Source organism: Ambystoma mexicanum, chromosome 12 (genome assembly GCF_040938575.1).
Source record: "Ambystoma mexicanum isolate Mex_15411 chromosome 12, UKY_AmexF1_1, whole genome shotgun sequence".
NCBI lineage: Eukaryota > Metazoa > Chordata > Amphibia > Caudata > Ambystomatidae > Ambystoma > Ambystoma mexicanum.
In genome coordinates, this window is record NC_090936.1 from 89,159,342 (window position 1) to 89,176,033 (window position 16,692).

Here is a 16,692-nt window from a genome sequence, read left to right on the forward strand (position 1 = left end):
CCCCCCGCCCCTTTTCCCTCCACTGCTTTTCACTCCCTTGCCCTGTGGGTGCTTTGAAACACTGTCTAAGCACGTAACAAGCGAACAATAAATAAAATAAACATGTCACTTTATCCGGGGCCATTTGCTAGACCAATTGAGCTATAGAAGGGTGGAGTGCAATACGAGAAACAAGCCTTGTTAGGATGTGCATTTATAAACAAATATAAAAACCAGAGTAACACGACCATTTTAAAGAAAGAAGAAGAAATGCAGCCAATTAATGGCAGGGGCAGCTTCACCCCATGTACAGACAGTTTCCATAACCTACCTAGTTCAGTCTTGAAGTTCCAAATATACCAAAGATTAATCTCTCAGCTAACATGAACCATCCTAATGTATCAAAATCCTCAATCTTCTAAGTGACAGGCAATCTCGCTGTACAAGGGGCAAGTTGCCACTGTTGTGGGAAAACGTTAGGTTTGTGCTTATTTACATAACGCCCAGAACAACTACCCAACTGTTCCAGCTCTTTAAGAAGCAAGAGAATGCTGTTTATGCCGTCTAACACATTTCAAAATATCGTTGGCCTAGTGTGAGTAGTAGTTTATTGGAAGGGATAGAAAGTCCCTTGTCAATCGTCTTGTGAACTTCAGAGGTGGTAGGACTCCGTTTTGATGAATCTCAAAGCCCAACACTCTGGCCTGAAGCACTGCCAGAGAGACTCGATAATTGCAGCAAATCCACTGTATGGGGGGGGGGGTGTTCAACTTGATCCCCAGCCCATCAATAATTGACTTTAGGTTGGAAAACCTATCCATGATAAATGTCGTTGAGAGAGTGGGTGGTAGACTTCACACCAGTTGACAGGAAGGACGGTAATTATTATGTTATTTATTGAGCGTCGACCTAGCATTGATAATCAACGGAGCGCTTTTCAGAGGTATACAACAGTACAGATGCTTAACAGATCACTTTTCAGATATACAGCAGGTGGTAGGATACAGAGGGGGACAAAGGAGGCGTATAGCTGTACAGAGTGGCAGGAAGGAGAGGGGTGGACAGCATCTAGCAAGACAGGTGTCGCGGCCGGCGACGTGATGGCCTAGGAGGAAATACTCTTTGAAGAGGTGGGTCTTTTCTGAATTGTAGTGTGGGGGCGAGTCGGATGCCGACAGGATGGATGTTCCATGGTTTTGAAACATAAGCAATTCAATTCATAGAAATGCAATTCTTGCAAATTGTTAATGCCCCAATACATTCTAAAGGACGAATCCTAGATTGGATTCTTACACCGAATACGACAGTACTATTATAAGAAATTCTAGAGATTTCCTGGACAGATCACTTCATCAGATTTAATATTGTACTCACCAAGACCCAACAACACACATTCCGCACCCATGCTAGCGAGAAACTCTAAGAAACGTACTGCTGAAAACATAGCCCCGCTGCTCGACACCTTGATCAATGCGTAACCCAGATGAATCCAACCCAGATAACATCTCGACACACTATCACAGCTGCCTCCAAACTGCCATAGACCGCTTAGCGCCTCTCAAACTTAGGAGCCCCAAGCTTAAACGCAGCAACACATGGTTCAATAATTACCTCATCGAACTAAGAAAAAAAACGAGCACTTTAACATCTTTATAGGAAAAACACCACAAATGAGTCCAAAAAACAACTAGAGCTTATAACCAAAGCCTACAAAACTGAAGTATTTACACAGAAAGCCAACTCCCTCAACCTACGTATCACCAACGCCACCTTCAATAGTAAAGAGTTATTCTCTATCATAAGATAACTAGAACCCCCCCCCCCCATCATCCTTCCATGTCTAGTTATTGCAGACAAGGGCTGGTGTACCACCATCCAGGATGCACTAGCATCCAAGATAAACACACTCCAAAACAAAATAGAATCACATAGAAAACTCCTAGTACCCATTTCTTAGCCAGCATCTCTAACACTGGCACCAATAACGTTCCTGAATTACCTTTCACATCAGTGAACACTGACTCCTTGATCAAAACTATAGTCACACTCAAACCCTCCAACTGTAAAGGAGACAACTTCCCATCCAAACTAATTAAGGACTGCGCCCCCATATTAGCACTCATCACTAAAGTCGTCAATGCCTCATTCAAGACCAACACAGTCCCAAACAATATCAAAGCAGCCTGGGTCACCCCACTCCTTAAAAAACCATCATTGGACCCAGCCAAGCCAACCAACTACAGACCCATTATCACAGTGCCCTTCCTCCTAAAAAAATAATAGACAAAATCGCATACACAAAAGTCTAAACCCACCTCGAAAATAACCAGTTACTAGAGGAAAGACAATCAGGCTTCCGCCCCAGGCACAGCACGGAAACTGCTCTACTGGATTTTAAAAACCAGATGGATGCTATCGGGGATTCAGGGAAACCTATTACTTCTAGACCTATCTGCGGCCTTCAATTTAATAGACCATAACAAACTCTGCCATACGCTTGCCAAAAACTTTTCATTTCTCAAAAGAGGCGACAGGTTGGATCAAATAATTCCTTGCAGACCGCACATCGAGAGTAGCAATAGGTGACATAACTGCAGACCCAATCACAGTCCCACTAGGAGTTCCCCAAGGCTCATGCCTCTCCCCAACACTTTATAATGCATACACAAAATTACTCTTTGCAGCTCTTGATGCTATAGGAATAATATATACCAACTTCGCAGATGGCACTCAAATTCTTATCCCCATCTCAGGCAACCTCGAACAGGACACCATCACCATAAACGAAATTTACTCCATCATCCAGAATTGGATGGCGACAAACAGCCTCTGCCTCAACGGGGAAAAGACAGAGAACCTAATAGTAGGATCCCCAGACCGACTAAGTAAACTACACCCACAGTATTCAGCCATAGTCATTGACGGTACACCAGTCAATATCTCCAAACAAGTCAAAACCTTGGTGTCTATCTAGGCTCTAGCCTCACTATGTGCAGACACATTAGCGCGCTCTCATCCTCCACAGCGTACACGGCTAAACTTATAGCCCTAAGCAGACCCTTTCTCACACCTCAGAATTGCATTACCCTCGCCAGAGCCCTCATACTGGCTAAAATTGACTACTGCAAATACTACTACTCGGGACCTCAACAAAAAAAAAAACTAAACAAATTGCAACTAATCCAGAACAAAGCCCTGCGAGCAGCTCTAGGCATAAAAAAGAGACCATATCTCACAACACAGAAGAGAGGCTCACTGGCTACCCATACAAGCTAGGATCTTACACTAAACCCTCACCATAGCACACAAATGCATTGCAGGTATAGCACCTAGTTACCCCCAACCAATGCCTAACCCGCAAAATCTCAGCCAGAACACTTAGATCAAATACAGACACACAATTATGCATCCCCCTTTTCAAAATGGAAGAACAGGTAACTTAATTTTCCCAGTAGCAGCCCCCAGAATCTGGAACTCTCTCCCAGCCTCCATCTCAAATGAGCCACCCATCCCCAAATTCAAAAAAAGTACTCAAAACTTGGTTGTTTAATAAATTCTAAACAAACCCCAACAAATCAACAAACGGCTAAACTATCCACCTATTGTCAGAAGGCAATCCTGTAACACCATACCATCGAAGCCCTGCTTTGCCATGTAACGCCACACAACTGCCTTGTGTAAATTATCTAAAGGAACAATGTCTGTATGCTAATGTCTATGAAACTTTGACTGTATGTTAACAAATATGCCTATATTTACCAACTAAGTAGTAAGTAATCTTGTAACCTATGCCATAACACCAGAGGGTTTGGGCGTATAACGAAATGTAATAAAAATAAATTAAATAAGCATAGAAGGTTTGTTTTCTGGACCTTTCCTTTTTGCAGTGGCAGATTGAAGTCTACATGTGTCCTGGCTTCTGGTGGTGCAATATCCGCCGGAGATGCTGAGTTTCTCCACGGGGTAGCTGGGTAACTTGAGGGAGATTGCTTTATAGATGATGCAGCACGACTTGAAGGTGATTCTGCGTGCAATGGGAGCCAGCAAAGGTCGATGAGGGCCAGGGTGATGTGGTTGTATATTCTATGAGGCGTGTGGCCGAATATATGTAATTTCTCAGGGACACGCGAGGATGATTGGAGGCCTTCGAGGAGGGCATTGCCCTAATCCAGGTGTGATATGACCAGTGCTTGAACAGCGGATCTAAAGATGAAGGGCTTGACTTTCCACAGGAGGGAGAGCTGATACCAATCTGTCTGAGTTTTCTTTGCTGTGTGCCTTGAAGGAGAGGTGTATGTCGATGTGGAAACCTGGAGACTTGCCGCAGGTGAGACATCCTCAGGGTTCATGGTCGATAGCTAGGTCTGTAAGTTTGGGTGTGCAGGGTTGTTGGTGAGGACTAGGAATTTGGTCTTGGTCTTGGAGGGGTTGAGCTTAAATCCAAGACTGGATCAGCAAGAGGCAGGGTTTGTGCCCATGGATGTCCTTGATGGAGTAAATCTTGAGGTAATGCGACCAATTTACTTTGTAGCAAGCCCCTTTTTCAAAGTTAAGGTGAGTTTGAGCCCTCCCTGTTTTGCCTTGAGAAAAGAAACCAATCACACCAGACTGGGGTATATCTTCACCTTGCTATTTGACTCCCATGCCACTAGTCAGCCTTTGCTCCATATTCTCAATTTTCTGGAGCGTGGTAGCAATGGTTAATTGTTCAAGAGTGCAGAGGTAATTTTCTGGAGCATGGTAGCAATGGTTAATTGTTCAAGAGTGCAGAGGTGTGAAAAATGCGCTGGCGTACTTGGGGATCAAGTACATCTCTTCTGAACTGCACATTCAGCAGGTGTCAGTTTGTGACTGGCCACACACATCCATCAGACATCAGTTTGCAGGCAGCTGAATCCACCGTTAGCAGCAAGATTCTCCAGGTGTTTGATAGTCAGGTACAGGAGGAGTCTTCGGATTTGTCTGGGTGTATGACAACTATGTGAATTTGAAAAAGCTAATCAATCCGTACTTCAAAAAAAACCTGGACTTACAATTTATATTCAATTCATTCACTGTATAACACGCTTCACTTTATTAAATAGTTAATGTTTTCAAGATGCTCTTTGATATGTTTTTATGCACTTCTTCTCAGTCCGTTGCATGTTTGTTTTATAAATATTTAAGGATTTTGAATAATATGTAATTCTTGGAAAAAGACATGAATCTTAGAACACCACAAATTATTTCTACTGATTGCCATTAATAAAATAACTCATTACTACAGCAAAACTCACCCGCCTGGAACCAATCCCAGAAGAAACCTTCGCAACACTAATCAAGGACACCAAACTTGCAGGATTCTCCAAGGAACCCCTACCCCCGCCCCCCCCCCCACACCACCCTCTGACATCTAAAGAAATCCTCAACCCCAGAACCCCAGCGACATACTTCCGGAACCTAATGAACCTATCACTCGAAAAAAGAATAATACCAATCTCCTTCAAATCAGCATACATCAAACCACTGGTAAAAAAAGAAACCGAAAGCGCAGAAGACCTGAGCAACTACAGGTAGATATCCAACTTACCCTACCCAGCGAAGATCCTGGAGAACCAGGTGTACAAAATCCTACTTAAATACATCAAAACAAACGTACACTCGACTAGTCACAAGTTGGCTTCAAAAACATGAGAAACAGAATCGGCACTCCTATTGATAAAGGACCACCTGAAATTAAATGCAGACAACGATGCCCAATTAGCCCTCATACTACAGGATGTATCTGCAACTTTCGACAATTAGCCATGCAACCCTAATAAAAAGACCAGTGGAATGTGGCATACAGGAATCCGCACCAAGGTGGCATACCCCATTCCTCACAAAGTGAAAGAACCTACTTCCCACCATTCAAAAACCAAAACTATTTCCGGCTGAGTGCGACAGGGATCCAGCCTCTCTTCCCTGCTCTTCAACATATACAAGTGCCCCCTGATGAAAATCATTCGAACCCACGGACTAACCAACCTACAACTACGCAGACAACACAACTGATTGTGAAGACAACCCTAACCCAGCAACAAAACTGCCTCAACAACTGCCTCACAGACATCTACAACTGGATGACCAGGAACAACCTCAAACTGAACCTGGCAAAAATGGAAATAATGCTGTCACCTACAGAAATCTACACAGCCAACCCACACATGGATTTGCCTGATGGCATGGTAACACAACCAGAGACTTCCAACGAAGTAAATAAACTAGGAATACTCATGGACAATGGATTATCTCTGGAACCAGAAGTGAACGCAATCACCAAAAAATGCTTCTTCCTCCTAAAACTACTCAGAGGACTACTCCCATACCTCTGCTTTCCTCACAGAACACTCAAAACCATTTCCCTGATACGTAAAAGAATTGACTACGCAAACAGCCTCTACCTAGGAATGCCATAAAGACTCACCAAGAAACTCCAACAGATGCAAAAAACTGCAGCCAGGATTCTACTAAGATTAAACAGAAGAGACCACGTCGCCCCAGGTCTCAAAAGCCTACACTGGCTACCAGTAAAAAAACTGCATTAAATTCAAAGCACTCTGCATCGCCCACAAAGCCTTAGACAAAGAGCTGAATTCCTCCAAGCCAAGAGCAGCTGCTACCAGCCAGGAAGGGACCGAAGATCAAGCGACGATCTACAAATTGAGACAAAAAGATACAAAAAAAGGAAATTCGGAAGAAAAGTGTTGTCGCACCTCATTGGAAACTTCTGAAACACCATGCCCTTAGAAAATAGAACTGCAGAAGTATACATCACCTTCAGGAAACGACTCAAACCCTGGCTATTCAACAATGACAACCGCAAAGGGACATCAGCAGCAATTATTTCACAGAACAAAAAGAAATACACTAAGAGACACCGTCATAGATAACAGCAGCAATTTCTTAGAGGACGAGAATGGTGCACCACCCCGCCTTCTGCCCACGCCACCAACCATGCCCAACAACTAGTGTTAAATGATGAGAAGGCCGCCCAACCAACGGACAGACTTGGGGATGACATCACATGCAATTATTCACCCAAGAAACTCAGACAGGTAAACCATTACAACCCACGTATCATCCCAACCTGCTAGGGCCATCCTAATCTGCCCACCCAAAACTAGGGCCGCCCGTCCAAGCACATCCCCCATCTACCTTTATAACTCCTGCTGCGCACACTTTCGACAACCGACCGGAAATTGGGTCCACACGCAACAGCCGCGAATAACTGGGACAAGTAACCGGAAATGCACTAGGTACGACCATCTGCCACCGTAACCCGCAGGGAAATCAGGCCATTCACCTAGAGAGGAGGCGAGATGGGATGTTGAACCACAACCAAGAACGTCAGTATATACAGTTAAGCGGCAACCAAAGACTCACACCAGAGGCTTCACCAAACCAACCGACTTACTAACCCTTTCCCCCTTGCTGCTCCTACAACCTAACCAATGCCACTACACTTGACTTGCGGCTATCCACGCTACACAAAACACATCAAGAATCAATATAATTTGTGCTCCCTGCCATCTCAGATTCTGGAAGCAAACATAGGGAACCCACCGACAGTCCATAAATCCATCAACTACACAATCACACTGAGGCCTATCCATACGGTTACTACACTCAATGCCTCCTGAACCAAATCCCTCATGCAAACAACTTTAAAATCTGCAAGGAGCTTGCCAACCCTGCTGCAGTCTCTACCCCTCACTTCATCTCAAAAACCCAGGACATCCTGGCAACACTCTCCTCCCCTCCTATTACCTTTGAGTCTGTGCTTGCTGACCCCTGCTTAAACACTCCCCAACCCTCCTTCTCGTCCTTTCCTCTTTTCTCTCCTGATGAGGTCGCTAGACAAGTCCGATCTATGAAAGCCTTGTCAAAACAAGTTCATCCCGGTTCCTCTAAAACCATCAAGAACCACATTGACAACCTCGCTCCAGCCCTTGCCTATATTTGCAACCACTCCTTTGCCTCAGGATCCTTCCCCTCCCCTCTGAAGCACTCCCTTGTGCATCCTCTTCTCAAGAAACCCACATCTGATCCTTCCCGTCCTGCTAACTACTGCCCAATTTCCATGACTCCCTTTCTGGGCAAACTCCTGGAAAAGTTGGCCATCTCTCAGCTTAACCTTGACCATCAGTCTGGTTTCAGAGCTGCCAGAAGCACGGAAACTGCTCTCCTGAACATCCGTGAAGACCTGCTCTCCAACCTTGACTCTAACATTCCCTCTGTCCTCATCCTACTTGATCTCTCTTCCGCCTTCGACACAGTCACCCATACCATCCAGCACAACCGTCTGTGACAACCTGGGTATTACTGATCAGGCTCTGGCCTGGCTGACCTCTTTCCTCTCTGATCGACCCTCAGGCCCAACCTGGGTACTTCCCATCATCTATCTTCCTCTCTACCTGTGGTGTTCCCCAGCGGTCTAACCTCCTGCCTTGGCTTTTCAACCAATACCTGGCAACTCTTGCCCACTGCATTGCCATTTTCTGCTCAAATATTCAGTGCCAAGCTGACGACAACTCATTTTCAGGCTGCTCTCGGCCACCTCCTCTCCCTCTCTCATCTCCGATTGCCTAACTGCCATTAAAGATTGGTGTGCCCCCAATGATCTTTGTCTGAACGCCAGCAAGACAGAGATCCTCCTCATCGGCACACCTTCACCATCCTTTCCCCTCACTCTCTGGCCGGCCTCCCTTGGCCCGCCTCCTACCCCCACCTGCGAGGCTAAGAACCTTGGGTCATCTTTGACTGAACGCTTTCCTTCTCCGCCCACATCACTGAGGTCTCTAAAAAGTCAAACCACCTACTGCACCTCCTCAGAGGTACTCTGCCTTTCCTCTCCTTCCCCCAGAAGCTCACTGTCTCCCAAGCTCTGGTTCTCTCTAGGTTGGACTATTATAATAGCCTCTTTCTAAATCTACCTTCCTCTATTCTCCACCCTCTGCAACTAATCCAGAACAGGACTGCGAGACTTGTCCTTGGCCTCAAGACCTGGGATCGTATCTCCAGCTCTGAAATCTCTCCATTGGCTCCCAGTGGACGCAAGTATTAAATTCAAAACCCTCTGCATTGTCCACAAGGCTTTCTGGGGCCTGGGTCCAAAATACCTTCAGCCATCCCTCCGCAAATACCTCCCCTCCCGAGCTCTTCGCTGCTCTACCTCTAACTGCCTCAGGGTCAGTCGTTTTTCAAAGAAACGAGATGGTGGTAGATCGGTCTTCGGCTGGGGCCTCCCTCTGGAATAGTCTCCCTGCCACTCTAAAACTTGAGGAGAACCATCTCTGGTTCCGGAAGCACCTCAAGATCTTCCTCTTTGCTTCTGCCTTCGTTCCCCCTCTCCTCTGCTGAACCGCTCTCTTGGCACTGTGCACCTGGCCACCCTCTGTCCCCTGGGCCCAGGTACCTGCTCACCCAGCTACCCTCCTGCACTGCCTCCTGGCCACCCCTTGCACTGGGGACTGTACCTGTACCCATACAGTACCCCACCCCCTCTTTTTTTTCCACTTATCAGACTTGCCCAGTCTGCTGCCTTAAACACAGCACTTGCCACTTGCTGGCTGCACTACCACTGTCTTTTGCCTCTATTATCTATTAATTTATTGTTATTTATCTGTGTCTTCCCCTTTCCCATGCACGTGCGTGTTCTCAATGTCACTGGGCCTAGTAAGATCGTTGTTGTGTTCTCCCCTGTTCCCCTCCCTTGCCTGGTCGCATTCTGAAACACTTGTGTATGAGCGCGATACAAATAAAATATATCATAACGCTTACAGACGCCAGTTGCTCCTGGTTCTGAACCTATCATATCATATAATATAATTCTATCCTCACCAACACACCCAGCCCTCCTCTCTTGCAGAGCCACATGAGTGCCTGGAGACTGCCCTTGGCTGGTAGAGGTGTGCAGTATAAATCAACATAACGTGTGGTTAGAGTAACTGATAGTAATAGTTTAATTGATATTGACAGGTACAACCATTCTAGTCTTTACTATGTGGGCGAGTAGAACTTGTGGGCAGTTGTCTTGCGTAAACCAGGAGTTTCTATGTGGATGGCAACGTTTGTGGACACCTGTGATAGCTCCACGAACCTTAGTCAAAATTCTGCTCCCCTTTAGATGATAACTCCCCACAAATAAAACTAGTATTAGGCCCAGCGAAGCAGTACAAACATGGCTAAGGATGAACAGAGGTGCCCGGTGGGAGTCTGCCATATAACTCCTGCAGAAGGGCCTGCATCACGAAGGGAGCAGAGGCATCCAGCCTTCACGGTCACCTCATTCCCAGCCTCTGGACCGAAACATGGGGCCTATCGCAACAGCCATATGGACTACTCTGGCAGAAAATTAAATTACATTTGCAGTGGTAGGAAGACTTCTAAGTTGATAAAAATAAATCAGGATACCAACAATCCAGCAAACATTTTAGTGGACTATCACAATGCAGAACTTTGACTTAATACTGCCCCTGGCTGCATGAGGAATTACTAGATTATCCATCATTTTCATCCACTCCACCAGTACCACTGTATTGGGTTCTTCTGCCCCATTCTCCCCCGCAAAGAAGCACTTATACAAGTCTATATGATTTTCCACAATATGGGACAGCTTGAGCATACACAAATACATTCACGTTATACTATATACAGCATTTTCACTGTGGAAAGTTAAGTTTGTCCAAAACCCATCGATTCACCCAGTATACTACTTTTTTCATGTGGTCTCGCACCAACAAATCCCTAGTAAACCTTGAAGGCTGCAACCACCTTATGCAGAGTAAGCCTACTGATTGCAGAGCTCAAATGCTATTGCTGAAGTTGCATGTGCAACAACACAGGCCAAAGGTAGCAGCTCAGACAAGGTGCAAAAGTGCAGGCAACATCATCATGTGGCCTCTGCAGGTTTCTCCGGTAAAGAAATCGAACAGGGCAGGAGACTTGAACTTTACCTAGCACACACCACTAACTGAATACAGATACAACAGATGCTCCTTTAACTAGCATGAAGAAGCCAGGATGCAAGGTCCAAAATATGGTTCATAACACTGGAAGGGACTGTTGTTCAATCTCACCATGCTAGCTATGACACACACAGCAACGCTAACCAATGAATTTCGGAACTGTTGATTTTGCTAAATCGTTAAAACCCTGAAGCTAGTTCCTTCATCATATACAAGCTCTTAAAATAAATGTTAAGTGCAGTTTAATCATTTGGGCGCATTAATGACGTACGTGTGTATACTTTTATGTACTTACATTTCCTGCCGTGATATGTGGTGAGACTATTAATATTTGAATTAATGAATTAAACCATCGACCCCTTGTTTGTATAATAAATAAATGCATATAAGAAGAGGGTCAGCAGGTATTTTAACAGTCAGGTGTAAAATGAAAAATGGCTTTATATTGGCATTCAACGCCCAAAAGAAGTACATACCTTGGCTCATATGCCCCAATAGGAATAGCTGCAAGGTCAAAAGGTCCAAATCGCTTCCCTATCTGTTCAAAAGCAGCGCAGTACCCAGTATCCCCGGAAAAGAAAAAACGGTTGCTAGGCCCCAGGACAGACCAGCTGCCCCAAAGAACCTGGTTGTCGTCGGTTGGGGTCCTCTTGCACCAGTGCTGAGCAGGGGTGAACACAAAGGTGACTTCATCATGTCCAGGGACACAGTTCTCTTCCCACCAGTCCAGCTCAATCACATTTTCACAGCCGCACCGCTGCATCCAGTCTAAGAGACCCAATGGTACAAACCACCTCAGTTCCCCACCAAAGCGTCGGTTTAGGCCAACTACAGAATTGTAATCCAAATGGTCATAGTGGTTGTGACTGATCAGAACTGCATCTATTTTTGGAAGTTGATCGATTGTACACGGTGGCCCTCTATAGCGTTTTGGACCCATGAAGCTGATGGGAGAAGCCCGTTGGCTAAAAATGGGGTCTGTGATAAACACCAGTTCATCCATTTCCACCATCACTGATGCATGTCCTAACCAAGTGACACGGAGTCCATTTTTAGTCCTTCCAGTGAGCTCTCTGTGCTGAATGAAGTAAGGCTCCAAAATCGGAAGCTCCTTTTCTACTTCCTAGAAAGAGACAACATTTGGGGTTTAGAACAAAGAAGGTTACTTTTTACATTTTATGAATCACAACATAGACCAATGTATTAAAAGCAACTGTGTATGCGAACGACATACAGAATGCTATAGCAAGTCACTGAGGCTAGTAATCTGCTTCACATTACTTTGCTTCCAGCAGCAAAGAACTGTTTACGTTTAAACTACATTTCACAGCAATCCTGGATCTGTTGGATTGGATACGAATAAGATCACTTAAATCAGTCCACCAACTCAAAACACTGACGGCTGTAAGGGCATATATATTACCAAAACGTGATGGCATTTTATTGCATTTATTGCAAAATGTAGTGGCATTTTTGTTGCCGGCAGTCGTATAGAATTTTTTTATTTAGCCAGTATAATATAGCCTTAGCGGTAGTATGCAAAGTACAGAATTTATAACACAGCCAAGCCCAACATGAAACTGCAGAGAATGAAGTGCACCAATTTTTTTTCTATAATGCCTTATACATGGAGACTACATTAATCATATAACTGACTAACTTAATATTACTAAATAATAATTCTAACTCCCCTAACATTATAATGTAGTCTCATGTGCAAAATGAGGTGAAAATACATGTTTTGGTGACACTACTGAAAGGCATTTTAAATGCACACTGGCGTGTGCAGAGCAGAAAGTCTGGACAGCAGGAAATAAAAGGAAACTGTTGCTCAGGGAGCAAGGATTTCATTGTTCTGAAAATGAAGGGTGGCGCAGAAAACATTCTTTTTAACCTGATTGGAAGAAAGTGTCTGCAGACATGCCACATACAAAATGGGAAGGATCTGAGTTTTGCGAATGGCAAAAATTGCAGAGAGAAGTTAGTTCGGGCTGAGCTGTGAAAGCTGACAGAATTCCACAAGGGTTAGAGAGCTGGCTGGGAGAATTATCTCGCTGTGCTCCACACAAGATTTACAGAAGCATTTCGCGCTGACTGGGCCTGCTTTTGCAAGTGGAGCAAGGTCGTGCTGAGAACTTCAAAGAAGTGCTAATTTTAGTAAGATTTGTGCCCAGTGAGGATCATTTGAACGTCGTACGTTTAGCTACAATTTATAATAGTGTAGAAAGGTTAGAAAATCACTGCATGTTATTTTTGTCAATTTCAGAATGTGGGAACATTAATCCACGTTTCAAATAGACCTGCTTGTTCTGTTTTGCTTTCTTTTGTAGTCCAGAGGCTGCTATAAATAACCATGGTAAGACTTGATGACATGTCATTAAAATTCAATATAATAAGTACCTATGAAAACAAATGTGAGTTTGTGTCATTCATGCATCTGTGAATTATTTTCAGTATATGAGATCTAAAGGGGAGATTCATATTAGTGCAGTAGTGCATCTACCAATTAACCAATGCAAGTAAAGTAACATAAGCGAAGGTTTGTGTGCGGTGTGATGAATACCCTTTTCTTGCATGCTGATGGGAAAGGCATCTAAATAAGCAAGTGATACTTTATGACATAGATTACTGTATCTAAATAAGCCAGTGATACCAGCCACAACCTATAGGTGGCGCTCTAAATAAAATCATTGGGTTTCTATCAAATGCATATGTCTTGAGCTCTCAGCGGACATCTAGGAGGTATTTTAATAGAAAGGAAAGTTTGTTTTATGAACGGGTTATAGTATAAGGAAGAAAACCATGCTCACGACTAAATACCGCAAAACAAAATACCACTAAATTACCACCAATATAAGCTAAAATAATGAGGCCAAACCCAATCTAAATGCAAGACAAAATTTACCACCAAATTACCGCAAATATTTTTACGGTAAGAAAATACTGCTAAATCCCAAATTTACACCAATCAGACTAAATATCTTACATATAATGGTGCGTTGGCCAGGAACATGGCTGTAGAGCACCTACTGGGCATGGCAAGTGTGTCTCACACTACCATACGTGCATTAAAGGGAACAGCGCGACACTGGAAGTGAATTTCAGAATGTCTCAAATGGAGGCCACATTCCCAGAGTTAGTGCAATATCTGGAGGCAAAGCTATATGCACATGGGACATGGTCATCAAATAATGCCACAGAGTGGCATGACCATATCTATGGTGAAGAGCAAAAAGAATCATTGGACAGCATCTTTGCAGAAGAAGCATAATCCAGGTCTGTCTTTTTTTAAATATATTTTTATTAATATTACAACATGAACAATAAAACAACCCCATTCCCCCTTCCCCCCTGGGATATTCCACCCATCTGTTTGGCTCAGTCTCTTATCTGAACATATCAAGAATTCTAATTTTCTGGGGGCACCATTGTTCAATGTACTCGCTTTGTAGGTACTCCAACGTGTCCGACCAGTCCTCCCTGAATTTCTGGTAGTTCCCTTGTAAATTGAATGTGATGTGTTCCATTGTTATGTGGGACCATGCTCTTCTTTGCTTCCATTTTTGGGCGATTTCCAACCGTACCCAAATTAGAAGTCCCATGAAATTTCTTTTCTGTGTTTTGGTGAAGGTTTTGTCTTTTGGGTCCCAGATCCCAAAAAGCCACACCTCCTCCCCCAGAGACCCAGCCCCCTGGAACATTGAGCTCATGTGGATTTTCACATCGGTCCAGTATTGTTGTGGAATTGGGCATTCCCACCAAATGTGTCTCCAATTTCCTTCCCCTCCACATGCCCTCCAGCATACGTTGGGGGAGTCCGGGAACATTCCCTGGAGCCTTTCTGGTGTGTAGTGCCATTGCAGGAGGATTTTCATCCACATTTCTTTTGAGTGTATGGCTCTCGTTAGTTTAGATATCATCCCCCACATGTATTCCCACTGACCCCTTGGGATCGTCCTTCTCATGGTTCCCCCCCGCCCATCTCTTGATATATTGCCAAGTGACCTTCTCCCCTGCAGAGTTGATGAGTCTGTACGTATTTGATACAAACTTCTTTGACCCATCGTTTGACACAATGTATTGCCCGAACGGGGTTAGTTCTCTGGTGGCCGGTTGTCGTATTCTCAGTGTGTCTAGCCAATGGTACAGTTGGTCGTATTTATACCCATCTGTCCCCTTCAGGTGCATTAGGGTTGTGCAGTCTTCAAAAGGTCCTGATTTGTTGGTCCTGATACATGTCCCCCACCATATAGCAACCGCTTCATCCCACTTTCGAAAAGCCTTTTTCTCTCTAGACCCGGAGGGAATTCCGGGTTTCTAAATAGCGGAATGAATGGGGCTGGGTCTTTGGTTAGTGTTCCTTTCTTAGTTGCTCCGTCCCATATTTCCAATGCTGCCTGCATGATTTCGCTTATGCGTAGGTTAGGATGTCTGTAGGTCTTCCCGGCCCATAGCATATGTCTTGTCGGGGTAGTCGCCACTGCCCCATCTTGGGCGACCCACAGTTTTTGGGACTCATCCGGAATCCATTCCTTCAGGACCCATAGTTGGGCTGCCTCATAGTATCTTCTAAAGCGGGGCAGCGCACATCCCCCTTCTTTCTGGGAGGCTGTTAGTACCGAGCTCGAGACTCTTGGGGTTTTCCCTTGCCAGATATATTCCTTGACTGCTTTCGTTAGGGATTTAAAGAATGCCCTCGGAAGTCTTATTGGTAGGGCCTGAAATAGGTATAAGAGTTTGGGTAGGATGGTCATCTTGATGACTTATCCGCCCCCACCATGATATCGATAACGGGTTCCACCTTTCCATGTCCCTTTTAACTTGTTGCAACAGATTCGGGTAGTTTTGGGAGTATAATTGCTGTATTTTGTGTGTTAGTGTGATACCCAGGTATTTGGTCCCTGTCGTAGCAATTTTTAGTTGGAGGTTGTCTGCTACCGAGTGGATTTGGGTTGTGTCTCCCGCCAGTATCAGGATTTCTGCCTGTTTATCTTGAGGCCGGATATGGAGCCATATTTGTCAATCTCCTGCATTAAGATAGGGAGAGAATTTGCGGGGTCTCCCAACATTATCAACATATCATCAGCGTATGCCACTGTTTAGTGGGCATTTCCTCCCATGTCTATGCCCTTTATATTTTGGTTGTCTCTTATTTGCGTTAGAAGTGGTTCCAAGAAGATTGCGTATAGCAGGGGGGATAGTGTGCATCCCTGCTTCGTCCCGCTCTCGATCCCTATCTTATTGGACATGGACCCATTCACCACTACTCTAATACTGGGGGGGTTATAACTGGCTTTTATCATTTTAATCCTGATGGATCAGTTTTGGGAGCACTTGACTGAGTCTGTAGGCCAGGATTTTAGTATACAGCTTATCCTCTTAATTTATCAGTGCGATCAGTCTGTAGGAGGACGGAGATTCGGGATCTTTCCCCCGTTTGTGTATAACCAGCATCTTGGCCTCATTCATCATTGGGGTGATGTTGTGTTTTTCCTTGAATTAATTATATAACCTCGGTCAAGGTCAGGGCCAGTATGTCCCTGTATTCCTTATAGAATAGCGCTGTGTAGCCGTCTGGGCCCGGGGCCTTATTTCTGGGGAGGTCTCATTTTGCCTTATTGACCTCTTCTATTGTTATGTCCTGATCTAATGTGAGTTTCTCTGTGGCGGATAGCACTGTAAGGTTCAAACCCTCCAGTTATGATTTTTGGAGATTTTCATCAGC

At 44.6% G+C, this 16,692-nt stretch overlaps 1 protein-coding gene across 5 annotated transcripts in view; it reads right to left on the bottom strand.

The window, feature by feature from the left end:
- NAPEPLD (N-acyl phosphatidylethanolamine phospholipase D) overlaps positions 1-16,692 on the bottom strand; it is a 198,070-nt gene that overhangs the window by 35,878 nt on the left and 145,500 nt on the right. For all 5 annotated transcript variants that reach the window (XM_069628064.1, XM_069628067.1, XM_069628065.1 and 2 more), the window contains exon 3: positions 11,444-12,090. In XM_069628064.1, coding sequence (XP_069484165.1) covers positions 11,444-12,090 — 647 coding nt within the window. The remainder of the gene's footprint in view (positions 1-11,443; positions 12,091-16,692) is intronic.